Source organism: Lissotriton helveticus, chromosome 3_2 (genome assembly GCF_964261635.1).
Source record: "Lissotriton helveticus chromosome 3_2, aLisHel1.1, whole genome shotgun sequence".
In the NCBI taxonomy this organism is placed as follows: domain Eukaryota; kingdom Metazoa; phylum Chordata; class Amphibia; order Caudata; family Salamandridae; genus Lissotriton; species Lissotriton helveticus.
The window spans coordinates 88,168,194-88,192,836 of NC_136062.1; the positions used below are offsets into that span (position 1 = coordinate 88,168,194).

The window sequence follows — 24,643 nt, forward strand, 5'->3', positions numbered from 1 at the left end:
AACTGTTTCTCCGTTGTCCAGTAGTGTTCGGATGTCGTCTGTAGCAGCGATGAGGGCGGTTTCGGTGCTGTGTTTAGCTCGGAAGCCGGACTGTGAGGGGTCGAGGGAGTTGTTGGATTCAAGGAAGGCGGCGAGCTGACTATTGACGGCTTTCTCAATGACTTTGGCAGGGAATGGAAGGAGTGAGATGGGGCGGTAGTTCTTAAGTTCAGAGGGGTCTGCTGTGGGTTTCTTCAGAAGGGCGCTGAGTTCGGCATGTTTCCAGCTTTCCGGGAAGGTGGCGAAATTGAAGGAACAGTTGATGACATCGCAAAGATGGGGTGCGATGATGGAGTGTGCTTTGTTGAAGATGTGGTGGGGACAAGGGTCGGTTGGTGAACCTGAGTGGATGGAGTTCATCAGGCGGATGGTGTCTTCAGTAGTGATTGGGTTCCAGTTGTAAAGGTTGTGAGAGTGCTGTTTTGGTTCGGAGGTGGGTGGAGTGGACTGTTCCTCGGACTGGTTTTCAAAGCTGTTATGTATGTCGGCGATTTTGTTGTGGAAGAAAGAGGATAAAGAGTCGCAGAGGTCTTGGGAGGGAGTGATGTCGTTGGTGCCGGCGGTGGGGTTGGTGAATTCTTTGACGATGTTGAATAGTTCCTTGCTGTTGTGGGCGTTGTTGTCGAGTTGATCCTTTAATGCTGATTTCTTGTTGGATCGGATCAATTGGTGGTGTTTGCGGGTGGCGTCCTTGAAGGTGGTCAGGTTGTCAGAGGTTGGGTTTTTTCGAGGGTACGACATAACTTCTTGGATTTCTTAAGGTCATCGTTGAACCAGGGGGCCTTTTTGCTGCCATGTTTGATCAGGTGGTTTTTCAAGGGTGCTAATTCGTAAGCGCTGTGGGTGATCCATAGTGTGAGTTTGTTGGCAGCTTGGTTTGTGTCCGGTGATACGGTAGGAGGGTTTTGGTTAAGCGATGTGAAAAGTTGGTCGGTGGTGATTTTGTGCCAGTTTCTTCGAGGAATAGGTTGTGGGGGGTTGTGGGTCGTGGTCTTTTTGTAGCTGAAGTGAACGCATCTGTGGTCCGTCCAATGGAGAGCTGTGGTTTGATCGAAGGAGATGTGTTTGCTGGAGGTGAAGATAGGGTCGAGCGTGTGTCCGGCTAAGTGGGTGGGGGTGTCAACAAGTTATTTGAGTCCGAGATTGGCCAGGTTGTCCAGAAGGGTGGTGGTGGTGTTGCTGTCGTTTTTCTTTTCCAGGTGGAAGTTGAGGTCTCCCAGTAGAATGTAGTTCTCGGATGTGAGGGCATGTGGACTGATGAAGTCAGTGATGTCTTCGTTGAATTGTGTGCGGGTTCCTGGTGATCTGTAGATGAGGGTGCCTCTAAGTGTGGTCCTGGGGTCGGTGTGGATCTGGAAGTGAAGGTGTTCGGCGGTTGCGAGGTTATCGTCGGAGGTGGTCGTTATTCGGATGGTGTTCTTATGAACGATGGCGATGCCTCCTCCTGTTTGGTTGGTGCGGTCTTTTCGGATGATCTTGTAGGCGTCCGGGATGGCTATGGCAATGTCGGGCGCTGATGAGGCGTTCATCCAGGTTTCTGTAAGGAAGGCGACGTCCAGCGATGTAGTGTCGAGTAGGTCCCAGAGTTCAGTGGCGTGTCTGTGGACCGAGCGGGTGTTCAGCAGGATGCACTTCAGGTGGTTAGAGTCGGAGCTGTGTTTTGAGGAAGTGGATTTGGTGTGGGTCCTGATGCAGGTGAACTTGCAGGAGTGGCAGGCGAATGGTCCATGGGTGTGTCCTGGGGCAGCCTCGTAGCATTGTGGTGTGCGGTCGGGGTTAAGGGCGATGAGGGTAGCGGCGTCATACGTTATGCGGGAGGAGTGGGTTTTGCGAGGACCAGGGGGTCTGGCGCTGGGCGCGGACGGGCGTAGACGGGCTTACTTTTGGCGCGCCTTCGGAGCGCAAGGGGCGCGTCCGCTGCACGTGAACGCTGCGCGTAAAAGGCATCTGACATAAGTGGGTGGTGGAGGGGGGAGGGGCGAGGGAGGGTCAGCTGGGAGGCGGGATCGGGGAGGAGAGACGGGCCAGGAGTAGTCACAACAACAAAATGGCTGCAAACAGAAAGCGAAACAGGGGCACAGCCGGAGTAAGGCCTTGACCTTGGTACATAAGGCTCTTTACGCCTCGGGAGCTAAATATCTCCAAAGGAGGCTTGCCTTTTACCACCCGGCCCGATCTCTGAATCATTGTTCCTTGCGGTGGTTCCTCGAGTAAAAAAGGCGCGCATTGGAGGCCGCTCTTTTAGGCTGCGGGCACCACAGCTTTGGAATACTCTGCCTTTGGCATTACGCAGCACCTCTAATTTGCTGACTTTTAGGAAGGGCCTTAAAACTTGGCTCTTTGCCCTCTAGTGTGCTCTTCTTTTTCTGCTGGGTCTGTCTTTTATTTTTAATTGTGTTGTGTTCGTCTGTTTCAGGCTGTCAATAAAAGCGCCAGGACACTCTATCGGAGTAGCCGCGCGCTATAAAAGACCAAATTAACATAACATAACATAACATCACTTAGCTTTACCCGTATCGCCACCACTGCAAATGTAGAGACACAGACTTGGTTGCCTGGCACTATGTGGTGCGTTCCACGCGCCTGGAGCCCGTTCCTGCTGCCAAATGTGGTACCCAGGCACCCTAGGAAATTCAGCATGTAAAGCAAACTGAAGACCACCCCAAGGAAGTGTGCCTGCAAATCACATGGGAAGGGTAGTCAGACACATGTACCTCCTACATAACATCCCACTGGGAAGAGGCAGGAACAAGCCCAACAAGACACAGCTAAGCTAGTCCAACACAAAAAGAAAAAGACCGTCCTCGAGGGGGCAGCATTGGCCACAAGCGTGCAAATGGCAACAATCTTGAAGCTCTGCCTCAGAATCCCAGAGGGTTTCCACCCAGTCCTAACAGCAGATGTCAGGGAGGCTGGCAACAGCCAGACTTCAAAGAATGTTTCTTTTGCCACAGAATGGGCCACATGGCCGACAGACTCCGGTTAAAGGTGTATCATGAGCAAAGATCGCTAAGCCTAGGCAAGTCCACACAAAGTCCCCAACCACAAACTCAAGCCCAGACCAACCCGAATGCACCTCATATTCAGCTATAGCAAAATCAGTTAGCGACCACACCACTGCAACAAGGATGAGGTCGTTGGCCAAACATGTGGCCACAGCAGTAGCAGACAGGGAGCCCAGCCCAATGGGGACAGGTGCCGCAACCACAGCAGGGAAGGGTAACTGCCGGGGCAGGCAGTACCTTCGCACCAACACAAAACTCGAATGCGTGCAGTAGATTTGAACCCCAATGCAGAACTTCATATTCACCTCAATACATATTTCAGAATAAAGACTAGTAAGACAACACTCGAAATATGAAGTCTTTTTTTACATTTAAGAAACTTAAGGCTGCAGTATGTGGTGTTGATTGGGAATCTGCACTAGAATCCACCATTTAGATGCCTGCAGGAGCCTAGGCCCCAATCTGCTGCTGATCCCCTGGGGCAGGGCTGACTCGACACGCTCTAGGGGAAGGGCAGTCTGATGAGAGGGAAAGGCGGCTACCCTGACCTGCGCATAAAAGCAGGCACTCCGGTCTCACCCAAGTGACTAGGATGGGCCCTAAGTAGAAAAGGCCCCATCCTTCAACTACCTCCAGGCCAATAGAGGCCCCTTTTTCGTTCAAAACAAGGTAATGTTCCAATGTTAGGAGCCAGATTTCCCACACGTTTGCGTAAATGGTGTCCCCCATAAAACTCCGATTATTCACAATCCACCGCATGGGGCGGAGTCAGTAGGAAGCGTATCACAACAATCGATCATCCCAGTACGTTACCCGCATCAGGTGAAATACAACAAAGTTAGGGCCCTGCATTGGACTCTCCTCTGGACAACATACAGCCTCCTCCTTTCCCTCAAAGTTCTCCAAAACACCCAAAGCTTGCTCATCGGGTCGTGTCTCCCCAAAACATCAAAGGTAGCATGTCCCAGGATTGGAGGTCTCTGGTCACAGCCGATGACAGCAGGCCCAAAAATCTCAGGTGGGGCGTAGTCGAAGGGAGTTGGGGTGCAGGAAAGGGGAAGGTCCGCAAATATCCATCTCCGCTCTGTGTGAGGTCAGAAATAGGCTCACCTAGCAACAAAGCTAACAGCACACAAGGTCTTACAAACACTGTCTAGGGGAGCAAGTAAGCCCAATCTCGAACACCACCACAGCAGAAACATATGGAGGCCGCTGGACAGCTCTCTAACTCCCTCTGGTAAATGAGAATGAAAATAACCAAATCACATGAGAACCCAGGGAAGCGCACAAAAGACCTGCAAAAAGGAAGCCCAAAACCCACCCAAAAGAAGTCTCTAGTAAAAGGGCGCGACCAGAACATTTGGCGCCACTAGGGAGAATCACAGTGCACGGCGCGTGCTGGAGCCAGAGGAGCAGTCACATGAACTCAGAGCACGATGCGAGCATTAAACAGCAAATTGCAATCCACCCTCTCTTCTACATCGCAACTCGCTTGCATAGGTCAAAAGACACTGCAAGCATCAATAAAATTACTTATGCACACATTAAAGGTATGAGGCTAGAAGACTGGCGATGCCCATAGTAAGCAGCTAACTAGACAAGGTCACCTGCATACTGAAACATCCCTTTCCGCTGTGATGAGGCGAGATAGACGATGGCTCATGAGTAAAAAACCCAGGTGACCCCATGAATAACCATTCACCACTGAATTTCTAAATATTTATCTCAATTGGGGCCACCTTCCGGTACCCCAATTGTGCGAATTAAAAAAGAGATCACAACCCCAAAAATGATTGGTACAGGAACCCCCAAGATTGATTTATGATAATACATAAGGATGCATGTTTTTCTAAACTAACCTACAAACAACAGCTATTATCCAACAGATCTGAAGTCGGGCCACAAATGCCCCACCTTGACAGCGGTCCACCACCTAAGCAGAGACTACTTTCAGAACCCCAATCAGGCCCAAGTGTGCAGGTCATGTATGTTATAGACATTTGCAAAGGAACTCTTTTTAACACTTTCACTAGAGAGACGGAAACTCCAGATCGAGATGACTGCAGATGTCTCCTCCGGAAACCTTCACAAGACGTGAATATTTTCTAAAGTTATGCATAATTGTACTATTGTATACCCTCTGTTTAGTAGGGGTGTGGCCGCATACCATCTGTAGCGAAAAATCTGCCTTGTCAAACGGAGCCTATCCTGACATTTCTACAGTGCTTGCGCAGGGGCCTTTCCAACATCCGTAACCGCTGTGGACATCCAGACATCAGCACCTCATGCATGCTCACTGATAGCACATGCAGTAGGCACAGACAGGCTTTATCTATCTAAAGAGGTAGACCCCAAAAGAGCACAATTGAGGTTGAGTGTGAGCATACGTTCCTTACTTTTAGATAGATGTTTTAATTATATATCACGGATGAATCCTGTTAATCTTAGTATTGTGATGGCAAAATCTGTTACTGCATTTTTCATTCATTCATCCCTTAAGTAGTCCATTCACTCTTATTCGAACAGAGGACACGGACAGCCGACACGTGTTTCACCCTGTGCGGCGAATTGTGCCAGGGCTTTCTCAAGGCTAAACAAATTTGTCACATCATTTTTCAACTTTTTCAGTACAAAGTGTCACAATACAGTTGATGCACATCCGATTTTTTTCTCGCGTGAGGGTCAGTATCCAGCATAGTCCTCCGGGTAAGACTTCCGGCTTACATCATCGGTATAGACTACTTAAGATGGCGGCGGTCTCAAGGTAAATACGGGACCTTTGCCTAGACCAGATTACCCGGAGGACTACGCTGGATACTGACCCTCACTCGAGGTGCAGTCTTCTTTAATAACAAATGGATGCCAGACATGGAGTTCCAGTGTAGGGCCATCCACATTGATGATACAAAGGGAAGTGAGTCACAGAGGAGACGGTTACATTCCAGCATAGATAACCCCTGTCAGGAAATATGGGACACCGAGATAATATATAAAATAACAATTTCCACATTTGTAAAGCGCAAACTTATCACTCCTAAGGGTATCCAGGTGCTGGGGGGCCGTCAGGGATATTAAGTGAGCTATTGCCCAGAGACACATGATGCTGAGCTGCCGCTGGGGATTGAACTGTGAGCCCTGTGCTCCGGAGTCAGCCACTCTGGCCGCTGCGCCACACCGATCCTCCTCATAGGATTAGGGGGAAAGTGGCAACCCCTAATTGTACAGAAACGTACACTATATTCCTTGTGTTTCAGAGGCAAAGGAAGGATTCAACTCGGGACAATTGAGAAATTCGGAGCAATACTGCACATACCGGACACAATGGGGCACCTCCACGTTGATGAATCTGTGCTGGCAGTGTGGGGAATTTGGATACTCCCAGCTTGTATTCGGATGGTGTGGCCTGTGCTCCCTTGTCACCATACACACCCCTACCTTGGTCATCCTTGGAGAAGATCTGTCAGAGTTATACCAACACATTCGCTACAGAAGAAAACAACTCTGTTGCACCAGGCTCGAGAAAAAATAACTGCTGATTATTTTGGCTAGGTTCAGTGTATGGACATTCTGAAAGAATTCAGACTGTTTACCGACACACAAGTAAATGCAGGAGGGTCTGTACCCTTTTTCACAATGCAAACGAAAGCAAATGCCCACTGGTTACCAGGAGGGAGCTGCTGTAAATGATTAACCGTGCTGAGCTCAGTCTTAATGCAATAAAGGAAGTACTGAGACACATCCGCCTCATGGTGATGCAAAATCGGTACGTGCTGGACTTGATGACCGCAATAGAGGGAGGGGTGTATGCCAAGATTGGTGCATTCTTCTGTACTTTCATCCCAGGCAGTGACGTGGATAACCGGACGCTCACACTTGGCTTCCAAACACTGCATCGATTGCAAACGAACATACGTAAGGAGGATGATGCCCCTAAGCAGGAATGGTATGAATGCTGTTTTGCCTGGCTTCCAGGACGGTGTAAGTCAGTGCTGCCAGTGCGGTCTTGTACTGATTTTATGTGCGTTCCTACAATTGGGGGTTTCCTGCTGTAAAAATGTAGTCCTCAAAATGGCTAGAATGCAAATAAATAGAGAAGCAGTAGTAATTGAAACAGTAACACAACAAGCCCCCAACAATGTGACTGCCATGGAGTGTGGGGTAAATGATGTAGTTGAAAATTCAACTAGAGGGGGAAATGTTAATATTGATGCCAATTTAAGCAACAATACATGTATATTCAAAAACAAGAGCAAGCCATTGTTGTTGATATCTCCCGAGATGACCTCTCCATCAACCCAGAGTAAGAAATACATGGTCAGGCAGCCCCTGCGACCTAGGCTTGAGCCTACTGATTGACAGATCACAGGTGGGGTGGCACGTAAGCGGCCGGAAAAACATGCAAACAGGAAAACCCCAGATTAGTCCTACAGATAGGCAGCAACACCACAATGGTCCCAGGAGTTTGGCCCGAATAAAGCACATATGGCCAGATGGGTGCTCGCATTTCCAAAACAGCATAAAGTTAGATGTCACATGAAGTTGGGAACACTAAGCCAATCAGAGCACAGGAGACACACACAGTACATGCAGCAATCACGTGCTCCCCATATCAGACATCTGGACACTACATCCACTGGCCTTCACTGTTTTCACGCAAGGTTGAGACTCAGATGTATTCACTATCAGGTGGCTTGATATACAACCCCCCCCATGACTAGCCCTGCATTGCTTTCTCTAAAATAAGATCTAAATCATTTTGTGAAGCTCCAAAGACTGCATATAATGGCACTCAGAGCGAATGTATGTTGAGACGGTCATCAGACCCATTTCTGTGGATGTTTACCTGCCAAAGTGTTTAATTAAAGCAACTTTTGCGGTAATGCCAAACCTCTTGTTTTTTCGAGGTAAATCAATACTTGGCTGTCTCACTGTCTTTGTTTTGTTGGTTTAGGGTGTTGTTAACCGTGCTTCAGGACAAATGTTATCTGTTGAATGGGATGTTTCAGATATTTGCCTGTACCTCCGGTTTGAACCCAGATATTCTCAGCCGCGAGTGAGGGCATAGTGTGATGCCCCTCATCATTAGCCTGCTTGCCGTATCCACCACATCCTATGCCAATTTTAGGCAGGTGTTGGCAATATTCTTTTCCTCTTCTGCCAGATGCGCAGCTCTTTTTGTACTGTTCTGACAAGTGCTTCTTTAGCTCAGTCATCTCCTCCTAGTGCTGGTAGGCATGTCTGTTCAGGACGGCGATGGAATTAGCGATGCACAGTGATTGGGTGCGCTGCATAGGTGTTCTTCCCATGAGATCCATCCTTTTGCCCTCCTTGTCAGGAAGTGGACCAGATGTTGAAGGCATGTTTGCCCTCTTCAATTATGATAATTTAATTAGCCGGTACTGTACCCCTGATGTAAGCTGGGTCTTTAGAGGAATACTTATACGTGGCGGGGTCCCTAAATGCCTCAGTTCCTGGATCCAGGACATTAGGCAGCATTGAAGGGAACTAGTACCTGGCTTGGGATTGGTACAAAGTTTTCAGCAGGAAACAATACTGCGGTCTTTCCACCTCTATCAGTACTCCATATGTATCTGCAGCCTCTTTGATAATCTGGTTGTACATGCCAATTTCTTTAGGAGTTCTTGATAGATAGTCTACTCCCTCCTCTGGGGAGTCCATCGCCAGCTCCTGCCACTGAGAATCCGCCTACTCACACTCTTCAGAGTCCTGAAAAAAGCCCAGTCCTTCTTGCTCTTCTTCTTCCTCATAGAAGAGCTCCTCTTCTGTGGTTCAGGTGTTAAAGGAGGTTTGATGTCCTTCTCGCTCTGGTCTTTTGGTGTCAAAGTGTTTGGAGGAATTGAAAATTAATTCAATGTTGCTTCAAAGTCTTTTCTTCTGAAGCAAAGCGGCCACTTCAGCCTAGAGTCGTCTCCTCTCGATCCCCACTCAGCGTTCCTCAGGGTCGTGAGTCGACATAGATTTCCTCTTCGATGTCGAAGATTCCTTCGAGAACGCATAGGCTATCGAGCGTCTTTGCTCTTCACGAGACCTTTCCTCAACATCGAAGCATTTTTTCCTCATCGGTCTTTCAACTAGTGTTTTATTCCGGAGACTTTCCACCTGTGGTGCCCCTTTTGAGGGGCCTGAGCGAATCTTTGTCTAGGGCTTGCCTTCAAACGGCAAGTGTTTTGACGACGAGGCACCCTTTGAGTCCGTTTTACAATTCTCAGGCAATTTTTTCGGGGTAGATGTCTCTTTTACCTGCGGTCTCTTGTCTTTCTTGGTCGCCTTTGACTTCTAGGTTGACGGTTCTCATTTCGGCGTCCAATGTTTCTGCCTTTGCACCTTCAGAGAAGTTTTCCTCCTCGTCGTGTGACAGGTCCACGTCTCTCAGGACTGGGGTAGGTTTTGATCTCTGCATGGTGTAGTGTGCCTTTCTCTGCTTCTCCCTCACCCTCAGCGTCTTTGTCTTGAACCCGGCACAGGCGTTGCAATTGTAACTTTGGTGATAATCGGCAGGCAGTGGTTGCAGACTGGGAGGTGGTCCTTCCAGAATTTGTGGTGACAATTTGGGTATAACTGTCTTCTCCATTATGCTGAACTGGGAGCCCCCTGTCCAGACATTCTCGAAATTGTTAAGGAAATCTACTCCATAACTATAGGAGTCTCGTCCAGTAACTCTTCCTTGATGATCTTTCTCTGAATTTCCTCGTGTTGCAGAGCCTTCAGCCAAGTATCCGGACTCAAAGGTGTAAATAAAAGAATCTGAAGATGGCGACCAAATGTGAAAGCTTCTGGGAGAAGGCGTATGACATCAGAGGAAGCACCAAATTCGGGGTGCGGGGGTGATTCAGTCGACGCAAAACAACAACAAAAAATTGAAGGGCGACAACAAGTGGAGAATTCCGGATCCAACCACTAGATGGCGGAATAATGCACAGCATGTGAATCCAGAAAAGCTTCACGCAGAAAAACTGATAGAAAATCTCATATCCACATCTATAAATATATAAGAGGTCATCAAGTCAAGGAGAGACTAGATGCGATGAGCCATTAAATGAGACACTTGACAAAGAGGCTGGCCTTTCTTTCGAATGGGAATCTATTTGTTCTGCAAGGGAAAAAAATGTGCCTCTATTTCTATCAATGTTCCTACATAGTGAATTGTCTAGATTGAGAAATATGTTGCTGATATTCAGATCAACTTTGTATGGTTGTGACTCAAGTTTGAAATGTTGTATGACTTTGCTGCTGGCCTTGAGCACCCAAGTCTACAGGTAAAGGTAGACAATAATTCCATTCATCTTCGATGTGGGGAAGGAACTTTGGTGGGAGAGTTTATAACATGAGAGGAACAGCAACACGGAGCACGAGGGGGAAGTGTACTTGGCACAGAGTAGTAGCACACAAGGGAGCTGTAAAACACACACACTAAAGAGAGCTTAGGCAAAAAGAGTGGGTAGTTGAAGGACAGAACCCAGCACATAAGAGATGATAAAGAGGTTATGCTGCAGGGAAGGGACAAACACCAGAGAGACAAGCTGGGACAAGGAAACCCATCAAATAATAAGCAAGCAAATTAGACTGACAATAAGGCCAACCATTGGTTAGGAATGTGCAAGATTTTAACCTCTGTAAGTTCATGGTAAGCTTGAAACAGCTGTTTGCAATCAAACAGCTTGCACTGTCTAGTAGGCTAGACCTTAACGTAGTAGTATTAACATCTCTTTTGCAAGGATAAAAAAATAAGCTGGAAGCATAATCATGAATTAATAAATATAAAAGTACCAAAACACTATTTCATTTAGCGTTATTTGCTGCACTTTAAAAAAAAAAATCTCTCTTCATTCAAAAGAATTGCAACACCAAACGCCTTTTCATGCTACTATTAGGGTTCCTACTACGTGGTAGCTTAATAGATTTATGAGAAGATAGCTATAGCTACTAAGGTCTATTTACAGAGCGACAAAGGCATAGGCTTCTTTGGCAAGCAAGTAAGTAATTATCAGATACAGTTAAAAATAATCTACAGATGGAGCTTCAATTCCTTTTCATTGCCTTAAACGCTTTGAAAAGAGTCTGTTTTTGCTAGCAGCATGGTTTTATCTTTTAAGGGAATAATACATTCACTTATGACATTTACAAGGGGAGTCCCCTGTCAGAGAAGTCTAGAGAGAGAATGTGTTAAAAGAAAATACAAAATCACATCACACAATATTTTGGGGTTTGCTCAAACTGCCTATATGCATCAAAATGTATGTATGGAAGACATGAAAAAATTGCTTTATACTTCTTTTCCTTCTTACAGACTTGATAGGAAGCAGCAATGCAATGACTCATTGAACAGAACGAATCCTACTAATCACTACGCACGGAGGTTGAATTAATTATAGCGCACAGTGTCAAATTCAGGTGTTTTTCTTCAAGAACAGTACAGAGAAAGGTAGTAGAAGCTATTCCCAATGCCTTCAAGAAGAAAAGGAATAGATCACAATGCAACTTAACCATGTCAAAACAAGGACACAGTTTAGTGATGTGCAACGGCTAAATATTTGTTCAACTGCCATTTCTACTTATACGAATACATCGATTTAATGAAATGACATTTTGGCTTCCTAAAATATTCAGTATTACATTCAAATATTCTATCTCTCCATTTCTGCATAAGATGGGAGTTGATGGCTTAGGGAGGAGAATGCTTCCTGGTTTCCAAGACATGAAAACATGGCAGAGAAATTATTATGTGAAAGTCTACTATGGGCTATTAGGATTTCAGTGGCCTTGGGGATACAGCTTTTACGGACTACCTGGTTTATCAGAGGCCTGGAGGTAATGCATAACTTATGCAGTATCAGGTCTGCACTCTTGGACCTAGCAGCCCCAGAGTGGCCTGATACAACTCATCACAGAGAAAAGTAGGACAAGTTGAAGTCCAACAATACATTCTTGTTTTGTAAAGCATAAAAGTATGGTTTCTATTTAGAATTTTTTATTTAAATTGGTTTTGATTAAAGCCTTCCGCTTTAGACTACTTATGTGTTGCTGCTCAGAGAGCCGCCTGAACATTCTGTCCTATTTCAAGATGGCAGGCCAAGTGTAGATAGCTATTACGTATTTTCTGCGAGTAGGAACTAACTGTTCTACTTTTCCTTTCACACATGGAACAGGGCAGTTTTACTCTCTAGTCAATCTCTCCATGCCTTTGGTATGGAGAACAAAGACCAGGTATGCTGAATGAACAAGCTCAGTTTTCAGAATGGTTTAGGTCAAGTGCCCAGGGGAAAATCCTCCCAGATATGCTCTTTAGCTCTGGTGACGGTCTTCACTGGGAACACTCAAAAACAGATATCAACCATTATCAGACAGCACACCTACCCCTCACAGCATACACATTATTTAATAGATAATAGAGCAATGGAATGACCCAGAGGATTGGTGTGCATTAGATATTTCATACCACTTATCATGAAACTGGCAAACAAAGGGATCTTTATAAGGTTATTCACAGAAATATTAGTAACATTCTTAGGGTAACACTGGCTGACAAAAAATCAAGATGGGGAAGTAAGTTAAGTCTGACAGCTAAAATACCTGATGCAAAGAATAACACTGAACATGTAGGAAAAAAGGTGCTGTTATCTACGCATTAGGACTAGGGAGGTGTAAATGTCTTTTAAAGATCAAAATAGAAGGGTGATGTGCAAATAACAATGGAGTGCAATATACTGATGTAGTGACAACTTAGATAATGTTTATATTTTATTTTTGATTCCGTTTTTTTCCTTCACATTACAATTGTATGCTTTTTACATCAAGAGTAGCACCCATTATAATACAATCTCCACTGCCTGCATTCTACTCAATCTCTATTAGTTCTAAATAGAAATTTCCATTTAGCACCCTTTGCCCTATTGGTTAGCCTTAGTGCTAGTGCACTTGGGAACCACTGTTACTAATCTTTTGTTGTTGCTGCCCTTGGTGAGCTATCAGACACTTTTCACACTAATTATTATGTGTACAAAACCAAGTTTCAAAAATATGTTTTTTCTCTACAGTGCAGTGAAATTCTTAGGGAAGAGGTGTGGCGCCGCGGCCAGGGTGACTGACACTGGAATCTGGGGACCACGGTTCGATCCCCGGCTCCGGCGGCAGGTTAGCCCAGCACCATGTGACTCAGGGCAATAGCTCGCTTAATCTTCCCGACGGCCCCCAGCGCCTAGAGACCCTTACGGGTGATTGTGCGCTTTACAAATGTGGACTTTACTTTAGTTGTGCAAGTTTCATTTGATGAAAAAGTCTAAAGTTTGCATCTGCCTTCCTTAATTTGCTATATATACATTATTTGTTTACATACGGATGTCCCGGGGTAAAGAATTTTGTTATCTAAAGTACATAAAGTCTGCTAAAATTCAATTTACATGAGCAGAGTCTCGATGCCAGAGGGTGAGCATAACAGATATTATTGAACTTAGCACCATTTCATTTTGAAAGAGATTACAAATCAGATTTTATTTGGACAAACTATGTAAAATAGCATTTTAGTTCGGTGCATGACTATGACACATACCACTTGTATTGTTCCTGAAGGTGGCACTCGATAGCCTCTTTTTCCAAGGGATTCCAAAGTAATCACACCCTTAAAAAAAAAACACACCCATAAAAATCGAAGTTTACAATGTTGCCATATGCTCAACTGATAATTTGTCTCAATTCACAGATAATTTGTATTTACATTCTTACTGCTTTCACGCGAGAAACGCTAAAACACGGTTCTATGCCACATCCTATATTGCATTTTTAATTCATTTTCTAAATATATCACATAATCTGCAAAAAACATTAAGCACACACACATGAAAGTAATGTTAACATGCTCGTTTAGGTTTTCAATATTGTATTCAGCTCGGCATACTGACCTAATGTATGCTCCTTATAATTTTCAAGTCACCTCAAGTTTTATCTTTACTTTAAGAGTAACTGTTTTTCAAAACTCATACCAATTAGAAAAATACCATCTTTCTCATCACATTTCCTACCCAAATTTACTCCTGGTATAGATCTAAAAAACTACGGGGCATTAATTAGGTGGATAACAAAATACAGTTTTAAATCTACCAATATTACAAACCCATGTCTATGACACGTCTTGCATACAGATGTAATAGACCAAACATGTAGTAGCATTTGCTGCTTCTAGGCTTATATAGAAGAACTGCACAACTAACTCCGTTCAATCTGCCTTAAAATCTCATTCGAGGTTATGTTTTAATCTAAAAGTTCCCAAATACAGAATAAGACTCCACTAACAATTAACTGATGCTTAGAATGGTAATACCATATCTAGTAAATGTCAATAATGCACAGTGCGGTGTGCACTGGGTTTTGTATTTCTTACCCAGTCCATAAACACAGTATTCATCCCCATTCTGTCCTGCAAAACGTGCAATTTTGTGGTATTTTCCTAACCAAAATTCACCACATTTTACCTAGTGAAATTTGTGCGTGCAAAAAATCTGGTACATTTGCACTAATTTATTATGTGTTTTTGAATGGGGATTTTCTATAGAAATGTTCTAAGAAGATGAACTAAAATACATAAAAAGGAAAACTGATTACCCTTCAAAGTGCTGCATGAATTTAAAACAAAAAAGGATCGGAATTAGAGAATATGGGCTAGATGTAGGTAAATCTTATTTACTGATTCATAAATATCGAATTTTACAGATTCGGTATTTATGAATCGGTAAATAAGATGTAGGTAAAAATTTGGTAATTTTTACCGAATCGGTAGGATTTGGTATTTACCGATTCGGTAATTTCCGAATCGGTATTTGCCATTGATTCCTATGGGCCTTGAAGCCCATAGGAATCAATAGCAAATACCGATTCGGTAATTACCGAATCGGTAAAAATACCGAATTGCCAAGGGGGACAGGGTGTCACTTTGACACCCTGTTACACCCCTGTTTCTGGCTTGTGTGCCATGTGGCACACATACATGCCCTAAGGGCATGTATGTGTGTCACATGGCACAGGTGTGCATGCCCAGATGTGCATGTACACAGGAATTCGTTATTTACCACCAAATTGTATTAGGTGGTAAATAACGAATTCTAAAGGCCCTGTAGTACTGTTTAAAGTGCTACCTACATAAGAAATTACAGATTCAGTAATTTTACCGAATCTCTATGATTTTGCAAACCCTACATGCCAATGTCCAAATTCCGGTTGGAACCGGCGAAAATCGGTATTTTGGGCCGTTTCCGACCGGTATTTGGACACCTACATCTGGCCCAAAATGTTTATAAATAAATGGAGAAACTTTATTTTTGCAGTGCTCCGAGGGTCAGCATGGTAGCACGTAATAATTCTAAGGTGTTGAACCTAAGGAGGATCCCTTCCTTGAGAATTAAAAGCACAATAAAAAATTATATCAGTACTAAATTAGGCATAAAAATCGGGATACAATTTTTAGTTCTCAGATTCAAGGCTTACCAATCAGGTAATGTCCTGTGGTTCGTAGAGATTGGTGCTGCTTTCACCCAAAGACCGGAACTGTGGTACCCATTCCACCAAAAGATGTATACTATTTCCTGGACAGGTAGTAGCGATACATTGCAGGTGGGCACAGGCCACAGCCAGTGAAAGTAGCTTATGAAAGCATTCCCGGGTTTATCAACCCCCATTATTCAAAGACAGAGACAGGTTTTCTATAATAGTGCCGTATGAAAGTGGATTATTAGTTGGGGTGGAAGGTAGTCCACCACAAGTAATACTGTCATTCTAGTTAGGTCCAGTAAAGATTAGTAATTTAAACCTGAGTTCAATCCCTGGTATTTATGGCACAGAGCATACAGGCTTATTTTAAGAAAATCTATAAAGCATTTAGAAATACCAACACAGTTAAAGTAAAAAATGCAACTCCAATTTATAAAAATAGAGAATAACTTAATGAACAAAATGACACCAACATGACAAAAATCCAGTAAGGGGAACCGGAGATGAAATTACCGCCAAAAACCATAAAGGGCCAAACGTGGTTATCTGGTTGTGCTTCAATGTTACAGTAACATTAATTAAGGCCAAACGCAATGGAGTACAGGTCGGATACAGAAACCAGGTTCAACCCTGTCAGACATTTTACCTTCTGACTTAGTTTCAGGAACGGACGTCAAAAATCTTCAGTGGGGTAGGGCAACATACTGTGGCCAAGATGGGGTGCATGAGGCCCATCAGCCTTTGAACGGGGTCTGAGTTTAGTCACTTAATGAGAAAGCTCCAAACGGGAGCCCAGTTAAGATTTCTCAGTTCGGACTTTGTTACTTTTTTTTTTTTAGCTCCGATTCCTGAAGAGGGGCAAGGCTGCAGGCTGTGAATAAACAATTTTCCAAGGGACCAGATAGCCTCTCCGCAACGTCTTACGGAAATGGATATGCTGCTGGGAAAATCTCTGAGTGGGAGATACCTGAATCTTTAGCCCACTGACAATGCACCTTTGTCGAACTGACTTGGAAGGTTTGTTTTGGTCCTCTGGAGGTCTTTGGAGTCCAAAAGTTTTGAGGTTCCAGGTTTTTAAGGATGTTAGCAGGAGTAAACTTTGACATAGTCAAGGGTCCCAGGACGTCATGAACAGCACATGGGGGCTCAAGACTCACTCCTGTAGATTATACCAGCAGGGTCCAGGGCAGGTACTATTGGAACTCGTCAGTTAGGCTCTTCAGGAAAAGGGCTTCAAGCAGCTTGTTGTATCCTTGTCGCTTAACAAATCAGGAGGTCTGCCAACTGATCCTTAGAATCTACTTCTTTGTCCAAGGTACAAGTGGAAGGAAGTCCAGCTGTAGAGCTCTCTTCACAGGTGTCAATAGCAGGTGCAGTCCTACTTCTGTCTTCCACATGTCCAGTACTTTTGAAGAGGGTACCACATTTATGCCTGGGTAATGGTGACTCCTGGCCCCTCCCTAGCCAATAGGGGAAAAGGTTCCAGGAGCAATCCTACCCATGTTTGCAGCAGTACCTATGTGTCCTGTCACAATTTTCGTGGGTCGCGGTGGCTGATCGGCGGGGGCGGCCGGGGGCGGGTGGAGCTTGTCCCCGGCGGGCAGCTTTGGCCTCCGGGCAGCCGGGCCGGCCCTTGCGCCCCATCGGATCAACGGGAAGCGGAGACAGCTTCCAGTGGCAGAGCCGGCGACAAGCAGAAGAGAGGCGGTGCGGCCTAGCAGGCAATGTGAAGCCGGGGGCTAGATTTTGGTGTGCCCCTTGGAGAGTGGTCCTGGGCGCTGACCCCTACAGCGTTCCTATTTGGCAGTGGCTGGAGTTGGGATCCGGCGGTCAGATCGGGCCCCGGCGGTGACGGAGGGCGGGCTGGGGGGAAATCCAGAAATCACCAACAACCCCTCCCGGTACTCCCCCCCTGGAAGTGTAGTGAACCTCACGGCCCACGGCCAGCTTGGGCATCCACGGGGGCCCCCCACCCTGATTTGTAGACCCGGAGGGGGCGCTTCACATCGGACTGGGGGCATCTCCACAGAGACATACTCCAGGCGGGGGGTCCTGTAGACTGACGCAGTCGGTGCCGACTGGTGGCGTGGAGGACGGCCGCGGTCCCCTGGAGGGCCAGGCACAACGAGGGGTGATCCCCGCTGCAGCGGGGCGATCGTGGGAGCCCCTCTGGAGGCCTTGCAGGACTGGAACATATGATACGAAGCCCTGGGGGGTGAAGAGGTACGGCCGCCCGATAGCTGTGTTCCAGCGGGCTGCTGGGAGGAGGTCTGCTCATACCTGGAATAGAGGCACTGGAGATTGGTGGGGTTGCGCACACAGAGGAGGCATTGACCCGCTGCCCATGATGACGAGAGGAGGCGGTGGTAGTACCACCTCTAAACATGGGCCCATGGACAAATTCACGGGCCGGGTGTAGGAGCCGGGGTGGCAGGGGGCCAGCCCAACCCGGGGCCAGATAACGCAGCACTGATGGAGCCGCGGACGACGCCTGCCAGCGCGCAGGGGTATTGCTACGCAAAATTTTCCGGATCCAGTCTGACGCCTGGGGATATTGGGGATATTCTAAGGTAAGGAATCTATCACTAACGTGTCTCTTTCAGATACATAAGGTTGCGAGCATGGAAAGTACCCAGAAAAACCTGGCGCTCCGGGCTGAGGATGCGGAAGGACGGGCCCGGTGGAACAATTTACGCTTTGTGGGCCTACCGGAGGGCTGCATGGAGAAATTCTTGGCCCAGTGGTTGGAGAGCTGGCTCCCCCCGGACTCCCTATCGAGATGCTTTGTGACAGAACGGGCGGACAGGGCGTTGGTCCAGAAGCCGCCGGTTGGGTCCCGTCCTCGGCCTGTGATTGCTAAACTACTGAACTATCATGATCGAGATGTTATACTGCAGCAGGCGCGGGCGAAGGAGCCGCTTATGTACGACAATCAACGGATCCTTATATTTCCGGACTATGCGAGACTTGTGCAGCAACAGCGACAATCGATTACAGCAGCGAAGGCAAGACTTCGGGATCTCAAGCTCCCTTATTCCCTGCTCTATCCTGCTCGGCTGCGGGTGGTATTTCAGTCTCGCACTCATTTTTTTGACACTCCAGAAGAGGTCTTTCAATGGACTGATGAGACGGTGAAAGTAAGAGTGCATACCCCGCTGGGCCTGAGGCAGAATGAGGCCCGCTCACGCAGGACTTCGGGCCGGGAGGAAGTAGGAATTGGCATTCCAGATCCAGAAAACAGACAGATTCAGGGGGGGCCGCGGAGGCCACTGGAGGCACTCCTGATCCCCAGATAGTGGATCCTTGAACACTGAGCGTACGGACAGGGGAGTATTAGATGCCACTGTGATCAGTTATGCTTGGTTTGCCTCAGGCACCACTGTGGTGTGCCCTCATTGGGGGGCTGGTGGTATACGTAATGTATGGGACATGCTTCCTCTATTGAATGTGGGGTGGGGGGGAGAAGATCGAGATGCGGGACCTATTCCCCCATTGGTCAGGGCTAGTTGGGGGGGGGGGGAGTTTGGGTTTAAGGGCAGGTTGACGGGGATCCATTGGTGTGACCGATCTTCGGGCTCCCGTTTGGTGTCAGGAGCAGTCTATACCGCGACAGTTCCTTCAGTGTTTTTGAGGTATGGGGGGAGTTGGGGGGGGGGCGGAGTTCAGTATGTTGCAGGGAAGGTTTGAGGGGTACGCTCACACGACAGTCAAAGAGTCTCCACGGTTCTATTGTCTTTACCTTCGTGGCCTGTTATTGGGCCAATTCCCTTCATGGTTTTGAATGGCGAATGCAGAGTCTAGAGCTTTAGGCCCCAGAGCATCTCTTAGGGTCCTGAGTTGGAATGTGCGGGGCATGCTGGACAAAGTTAAGAGGGGTGCTGTTTTGCACCAGGCGAAAAGAGAGCGCGCCAATGTCCTCCTTTTGCAGGAAAGCCACCTACTAGGTAACAAAACAATCTGCTTACAGCGATTTGGCTATCTACAGGTGTACCATGCCGGTTTTGTCAGAGGGTCTCGGGGGTGGCCATCTTAGTTCACCGAAGGCTCCACTATGTGCACTCCGCCCAATGGGTTGATCCACAGGGTAGGTACATATTTATCAGGGGTATGGTGGGAGTGGAGTCCCTCGTGCTGGGTAGTGTGTATGCCCCGCCCCCGTTGTAATGGTCGTTGGTAGAAAAGCTGTTCACCTATTTGGGCTGATATTCCCGAGTCACCAGCAGTAGTTGGGGGGGACTGGAACGATGTCATGGATATGCAGATAGATAGGTGTCGGCCTGGTTGAGGTCATAGCTGGTGGGGCCACAAAAACTGGGAGATTTGGTGCGGGGTCTGGACTGGGTGGACACACGGCGTTATTTGCATGCACGTGGGCGGGAGTACACCTACCTGTCAGCGGTCCATAAATCCTTTTCTAGACTGGATTATATCTTTGTACCTCGCTCAGCAAAAGGTAGGGTGGAGTCGGCGAATGTGCTATCTCTGGGGCTCTCGGATCACTCCCCAGTCGCTGTCGAATTTGTTATAGATAGGGGACGGCAGCCGTTTCGCTGGCGTCTCTCCACATGCAACCTATAGAATGAGGAATACCAGAAGCACATGCGGACGCCATAGCACACTATTGGGAGGAAAATGCTGGATCGGTCTCTGCGGCCGGGACACTGTGGGTGGCCCTGAAGCCCACGTTGCGGGGGGTAGACATTGCATGGTGTGCGGCGGCGCAGCGGAGGCATAAGGAGGCCTTGGTCAGAGCCGCGGTAGAGGTAGAGGCCCTGGAGCACAGGTGTAGTGTAGGTGGGGACAATCAGGCGGTGGGGCAGCTTCTCCTGGCGCAGCAATCCTATGCGTCGATACTGTTGGACGAGGCGCGGCAAGTGTTGTTGGCGACGCGCAGCAGAATTTATCAATGGGGAGACAAGTCGGGGACAATGCACCACCGACTCTGCCAAAACGCTTTCCAGCCGCAGACCCTGCCGGGACTCCTGGATGTGGCAGGGGATCCAATTAGAGATCCTAGGGTATTAGCCGAGAGTTTCACGGCGTACTGCGCGACCCAGTATACCGCGCGTGAGTGCATACCGGCAGATATGGTGGACAAGTTTATTGCGGATTTGCCGCCGCGGGCTGTGACAGATAAAGTGCGAAATCGACTGCAGAAGAGCTGGGACAGGCACTGGGGGAACTTACCGGGAAAGCCCTAGGCCCAACGGGTTCCCTAGTGAATTCTATAAGAGGTATCACCAGCAGTTAGGTACACAATATAGAGCTGCACTGGAAGAGGCGCGGGAGAGGGGTAGCCTCCCCGCAGATTGGGGCCATGCTGAGGTAGTGGTCTTTCAGAAACCAGGCAGGCCTCCGGAGCAACATGCTTCATACCGCCCCATATCCCTCCTCAATGTTGAAGCTAAGATTTCAGCTAAAGCATTGGCCAATCATCTCCTACCCCATATTGCGGGGTTAGTGCATCCGGATCAGGCCGGGTTCATGCCTGATAGGGCGACTAGGCACAATATACGCAGGGCTCATGTAGCTGTGGCAGCAATACGGGGCACTGGGGTCCAGGCGGCGCTCCTTTTGGCGGATATAGACAGAGCCTTTGATTCCCTGAGGTGGCTTTTGCCTTGACTCAACCTGGGGCCCCACTTCCTATCCTATTTGAAACTTTTATATACGGATCTGACGGCATCGGTCAGGGTCGCAGGGGCCATATCTCCCAAATTCTCCATCGGGCGTGGCACATGTCAGGGATGCCCCCTCTCGCCATATCTGTTTGCCCTGGCCATGGAGCCACTGGCGGCTTGGGTGCTACTGGACGCGCAGCTTCACGTTTTGTGTGGGAGGGGGCCCGACTGATAAGATTGCTCTCTATGCCGATGACGTCCTGTTTTTTCTCACACAGCTTGACAGGTCGGGGACGCGTCTCCTTGAAATAATGCAGATATTCGGCAAAACCTCCGGGTTGTATCTGAATCCTCGTAAATCGACCCAATGGGTACTGGACGGGAGCTCAGATGGTGGAGACTGGTCGTCCGCAATGCGGGTAGCGGTAGGGGGAATCAAGTACTTGGGGGTGTTCATCTCAGCGAGTCCTGCGATATCCTGGGAGCGCAACTTAGTACCGGTATGGGACAGGGTCCGGGCGGAGATGCAGACGTGGTCCCGAATGCCCCTTACTATTTACCGCAGGTCGGCCATTTTTAAAATGGTGGCCCTTCCCCGATTACTTTACCAGCTACAAAATTACCCGTACCCGATCTCCACCCAGTGGTTCCGGCACGTGAACTCGGCACTGGGGCAGCTTCTGTGGGCCGGGGGAGCCGCCATGCGGGTGGCGCTACGCACCTGTTTTCTGTCCACTTACGATGGGGGTTTGGCAACCTCCGATATCCTTTCATACTATCAGGCCTCTCATCTCTTGGTACTGAATGAGTGGTGGTATGGAGATAGGGGAGACCCAGCATATGCCCTGGAGCGACATCTCATGGGCTCCAATACTTTGCATACGGTCCTTTACGCGGCGCAGCTGCGAAGGGGGCTGCCACCAGCCGCTCAGGTAGTTTTTCAAATTTGGAGGCAGGCCTTGCGTCGCATGGGATGGTGGGGCAGGCTGACACAGGACCCGCTGTGGCACAATGGCCGCCTGCCTGCTCTGGTGCCTCTCCAGGGCTTCAGGGGCTGGGACGATATTGGTATCTCGTCTTTGGGGGATGTAATGTCAGGTACAACGCTTAAGTCCTTCCAAGACCTGTGTGAGCAGTACGATTTGCCCCGGTCCCAGTTCTTTAGGTATTTGCAATTCCGCCATGCCATCGCACCGAGTCTGGAGGGTCTTGATTCTCTGCCTGAGTTTAGCACCCTGGAAGCAAATGTCTTTATGGGGGATTTACAGGACAAAAAGATTTCACGTATTTATCGCACACTAGTCATACATTGCTCCACTACACTGTCGAAGCTCCGGGAATCATGGGAGAGGGATATAGGGGCGCTTGAGGAAGAGGACTGGCGTGAGGCGCTGGCGGCTCCCAGGGGTACTGCCATACCGATGCGGTTACGACTAATCCAATTTAAATATTTGCATAGTCTACTTTACGAGGGAAAGGTTGTGGCGAGCAGGCCTTATTGCTTCCCCAGATTGTCTCCGGTGTGGCAGGGAAGAGGGGACACTGATACATACGGTGTGGAGCTGTGTTTTGTTAGCAAGGTTTTGGAAAGGGGTGTGGGATTGCCTGACGGAGGTCCTGGGATGGGAGCTACCCCACACACCGCAATTAGGATTGCTACATGTACTGGAAGGGGTGGGGGGCAATATATACAAAAGGCATCTTCTACTACTGGGTCTTACTCTGGCTAAACGGGATGTGGCCAAGGCATGGAAAGACCCCCGACCTCCCTCAGTCCTGGTGTGGAAGAAGGGCCTAGATTTCTGTATGGGGCTGGAACAGCCGATTTTCGTAGCTCGTGGATGCCCACGAAAACGCTACAAGATACGGAAGAGATGGGCAGAGTATAGGGGTCTTTGGCTGGAACTTCCCGTAGACCGGGAGCTGGATCAGGAGGTGGGATAGGAAAGCCATATGGAGGGTGTACGTGTGATACTGGACTGCAGTCTGTGGTGGAGAACCTGTGAGACGATGTCGTGCGACCGGGGTGGGCGGGATCCGGGTGGGGGGAGTTGTGGGGAGGGGGGGAAGTTCTTCAGTTTGATGAATCAATTGCATCCAAACAGATGTATAGATTGCCAATTTCTTGATGCTTTATATTTGATGTGCAGTTAACTTCGGAGTTCAGAGTGCTGCAATGTATATGCAATCTGTCAATGAAATTTGTTTAAAAAAAAAAAATAACATACCTGCCGCACAAGTCATTTGTATAGCTTTGGGAGCCTAGAACAGACTGCGTTGTCATGCTTGTAGAAGTGTGATAGTATTTGTGCTTGTCTGTCATTGGCAGCGCTGGCACGGGCAATGGTTGGTGTAAGCTACAGTAGCCTCCTGGCGAGTTGCTGGAAATGCATTGGTGTGATAGCCCCATAGCATCCATTTTTCCCTTTATCTGGTAGTGTTGTACAGTGAAAGGCTGGGTTTCTTCTGTACATGTGGATTGCTCAAATATGTTTTTAGAATACATCTTGGGGTACTTACAGGCACTTATTCATTTTATTTTTCAAGCATAGAGCAGTAGCAAAAGAGGTGGAAAAGAAGTGGCTGGGTTTTCAATACAAAGCTGACCTTTTTAAACATGGTCCAATATCAGAACAACCTTTATTAGTATGCATGGGTTTATAGTTTAAATTAAGCAGTTAATTATTTTCTGTGGATGATACAGGCAGGTCAAACTTCACCAAGGCCATACCATTAGGGTAGGAAATTTGCACTGTAATCTGAATGAGAGGGTCCTAGTATCACGTGGGGAACCAACTGTTACCAGGAGCCATGGTAGAGATACCCAAATTTGCCTCCTTCTGTAGTCTGACATCTGGAAGAGTTATTCCTCTTGAACCCAGATATCATCCGCATCCTCTTTCCCATGAGATGGAGGCTTCATCTGACTCTGAGCTCTAGGTCTGTGAGAGCCCATTTGGGTACCCGGTCTCATTGTGGGTTTGATAGAGGACAACTTCTATTTCATAAAATGAAGCCTCACCAACTAAGCTGAGGTCATCTTGAGTACAATTTCTGAGGCAGATTTGTGTTTAAGTCTAAAAAGTACCCACACTTGATGGTAAAAAGCTCCAACATGGGTAGTGTAACTGTCTTCCTAATTAGTATTTTCATACAATGGCAAATGCTGGAAATGTAGTTTCATCTGTGTCGCCCATGATAAAAAAATACCCTCTGACCCTCTTTTTCTACATTATCTTGGATAGAAGAGATTTCTTCTAGAATCATTGCTAGAGGTGTCAGGGTAAATCTCAATGGCGGAATTTGATTAAGCACAATGATGTATTGTTATGGTTGATGGTATAAGGTAGTCTTATAATACTTATGATAGTAGGGTAGATGCAGTCATAAAAGACTGCAAGGCTAAAGTATGCATGCATCTCATATACAAGGGTTTCTCTAACAAGGTTTTGTGGAATAAAAGAGGCTTATAATGACTTT

The 24,643-nt window shown here is 47.4% G+C and overlaps 1 protein-coding gene across 4 annotated transcripts in view; it reads right to left on the minus strand.

The window, feature by feature from the left end:
- Positions 1-24,643, minus strand: part of ATOSA (atos homolog A) — a 481,732-nt gene that overhangs the window by 49,080 nt on the left and 408,009 nt on the right. For all 4 annotated transcript variants that reach the window (XM_078684847.1, XM_078684850.1, XM_078684848.1 and 1 more), the window contains one exon: positions 13,612-13,680. In XM_078684847.1, coding sequence (XP_078540973.1) covers positions 13,612-13,680 — 69 coding nt within the window. The remainder of the gene's footprint in view (positions 1-13,611; positions 13,681-24,643) is intronic.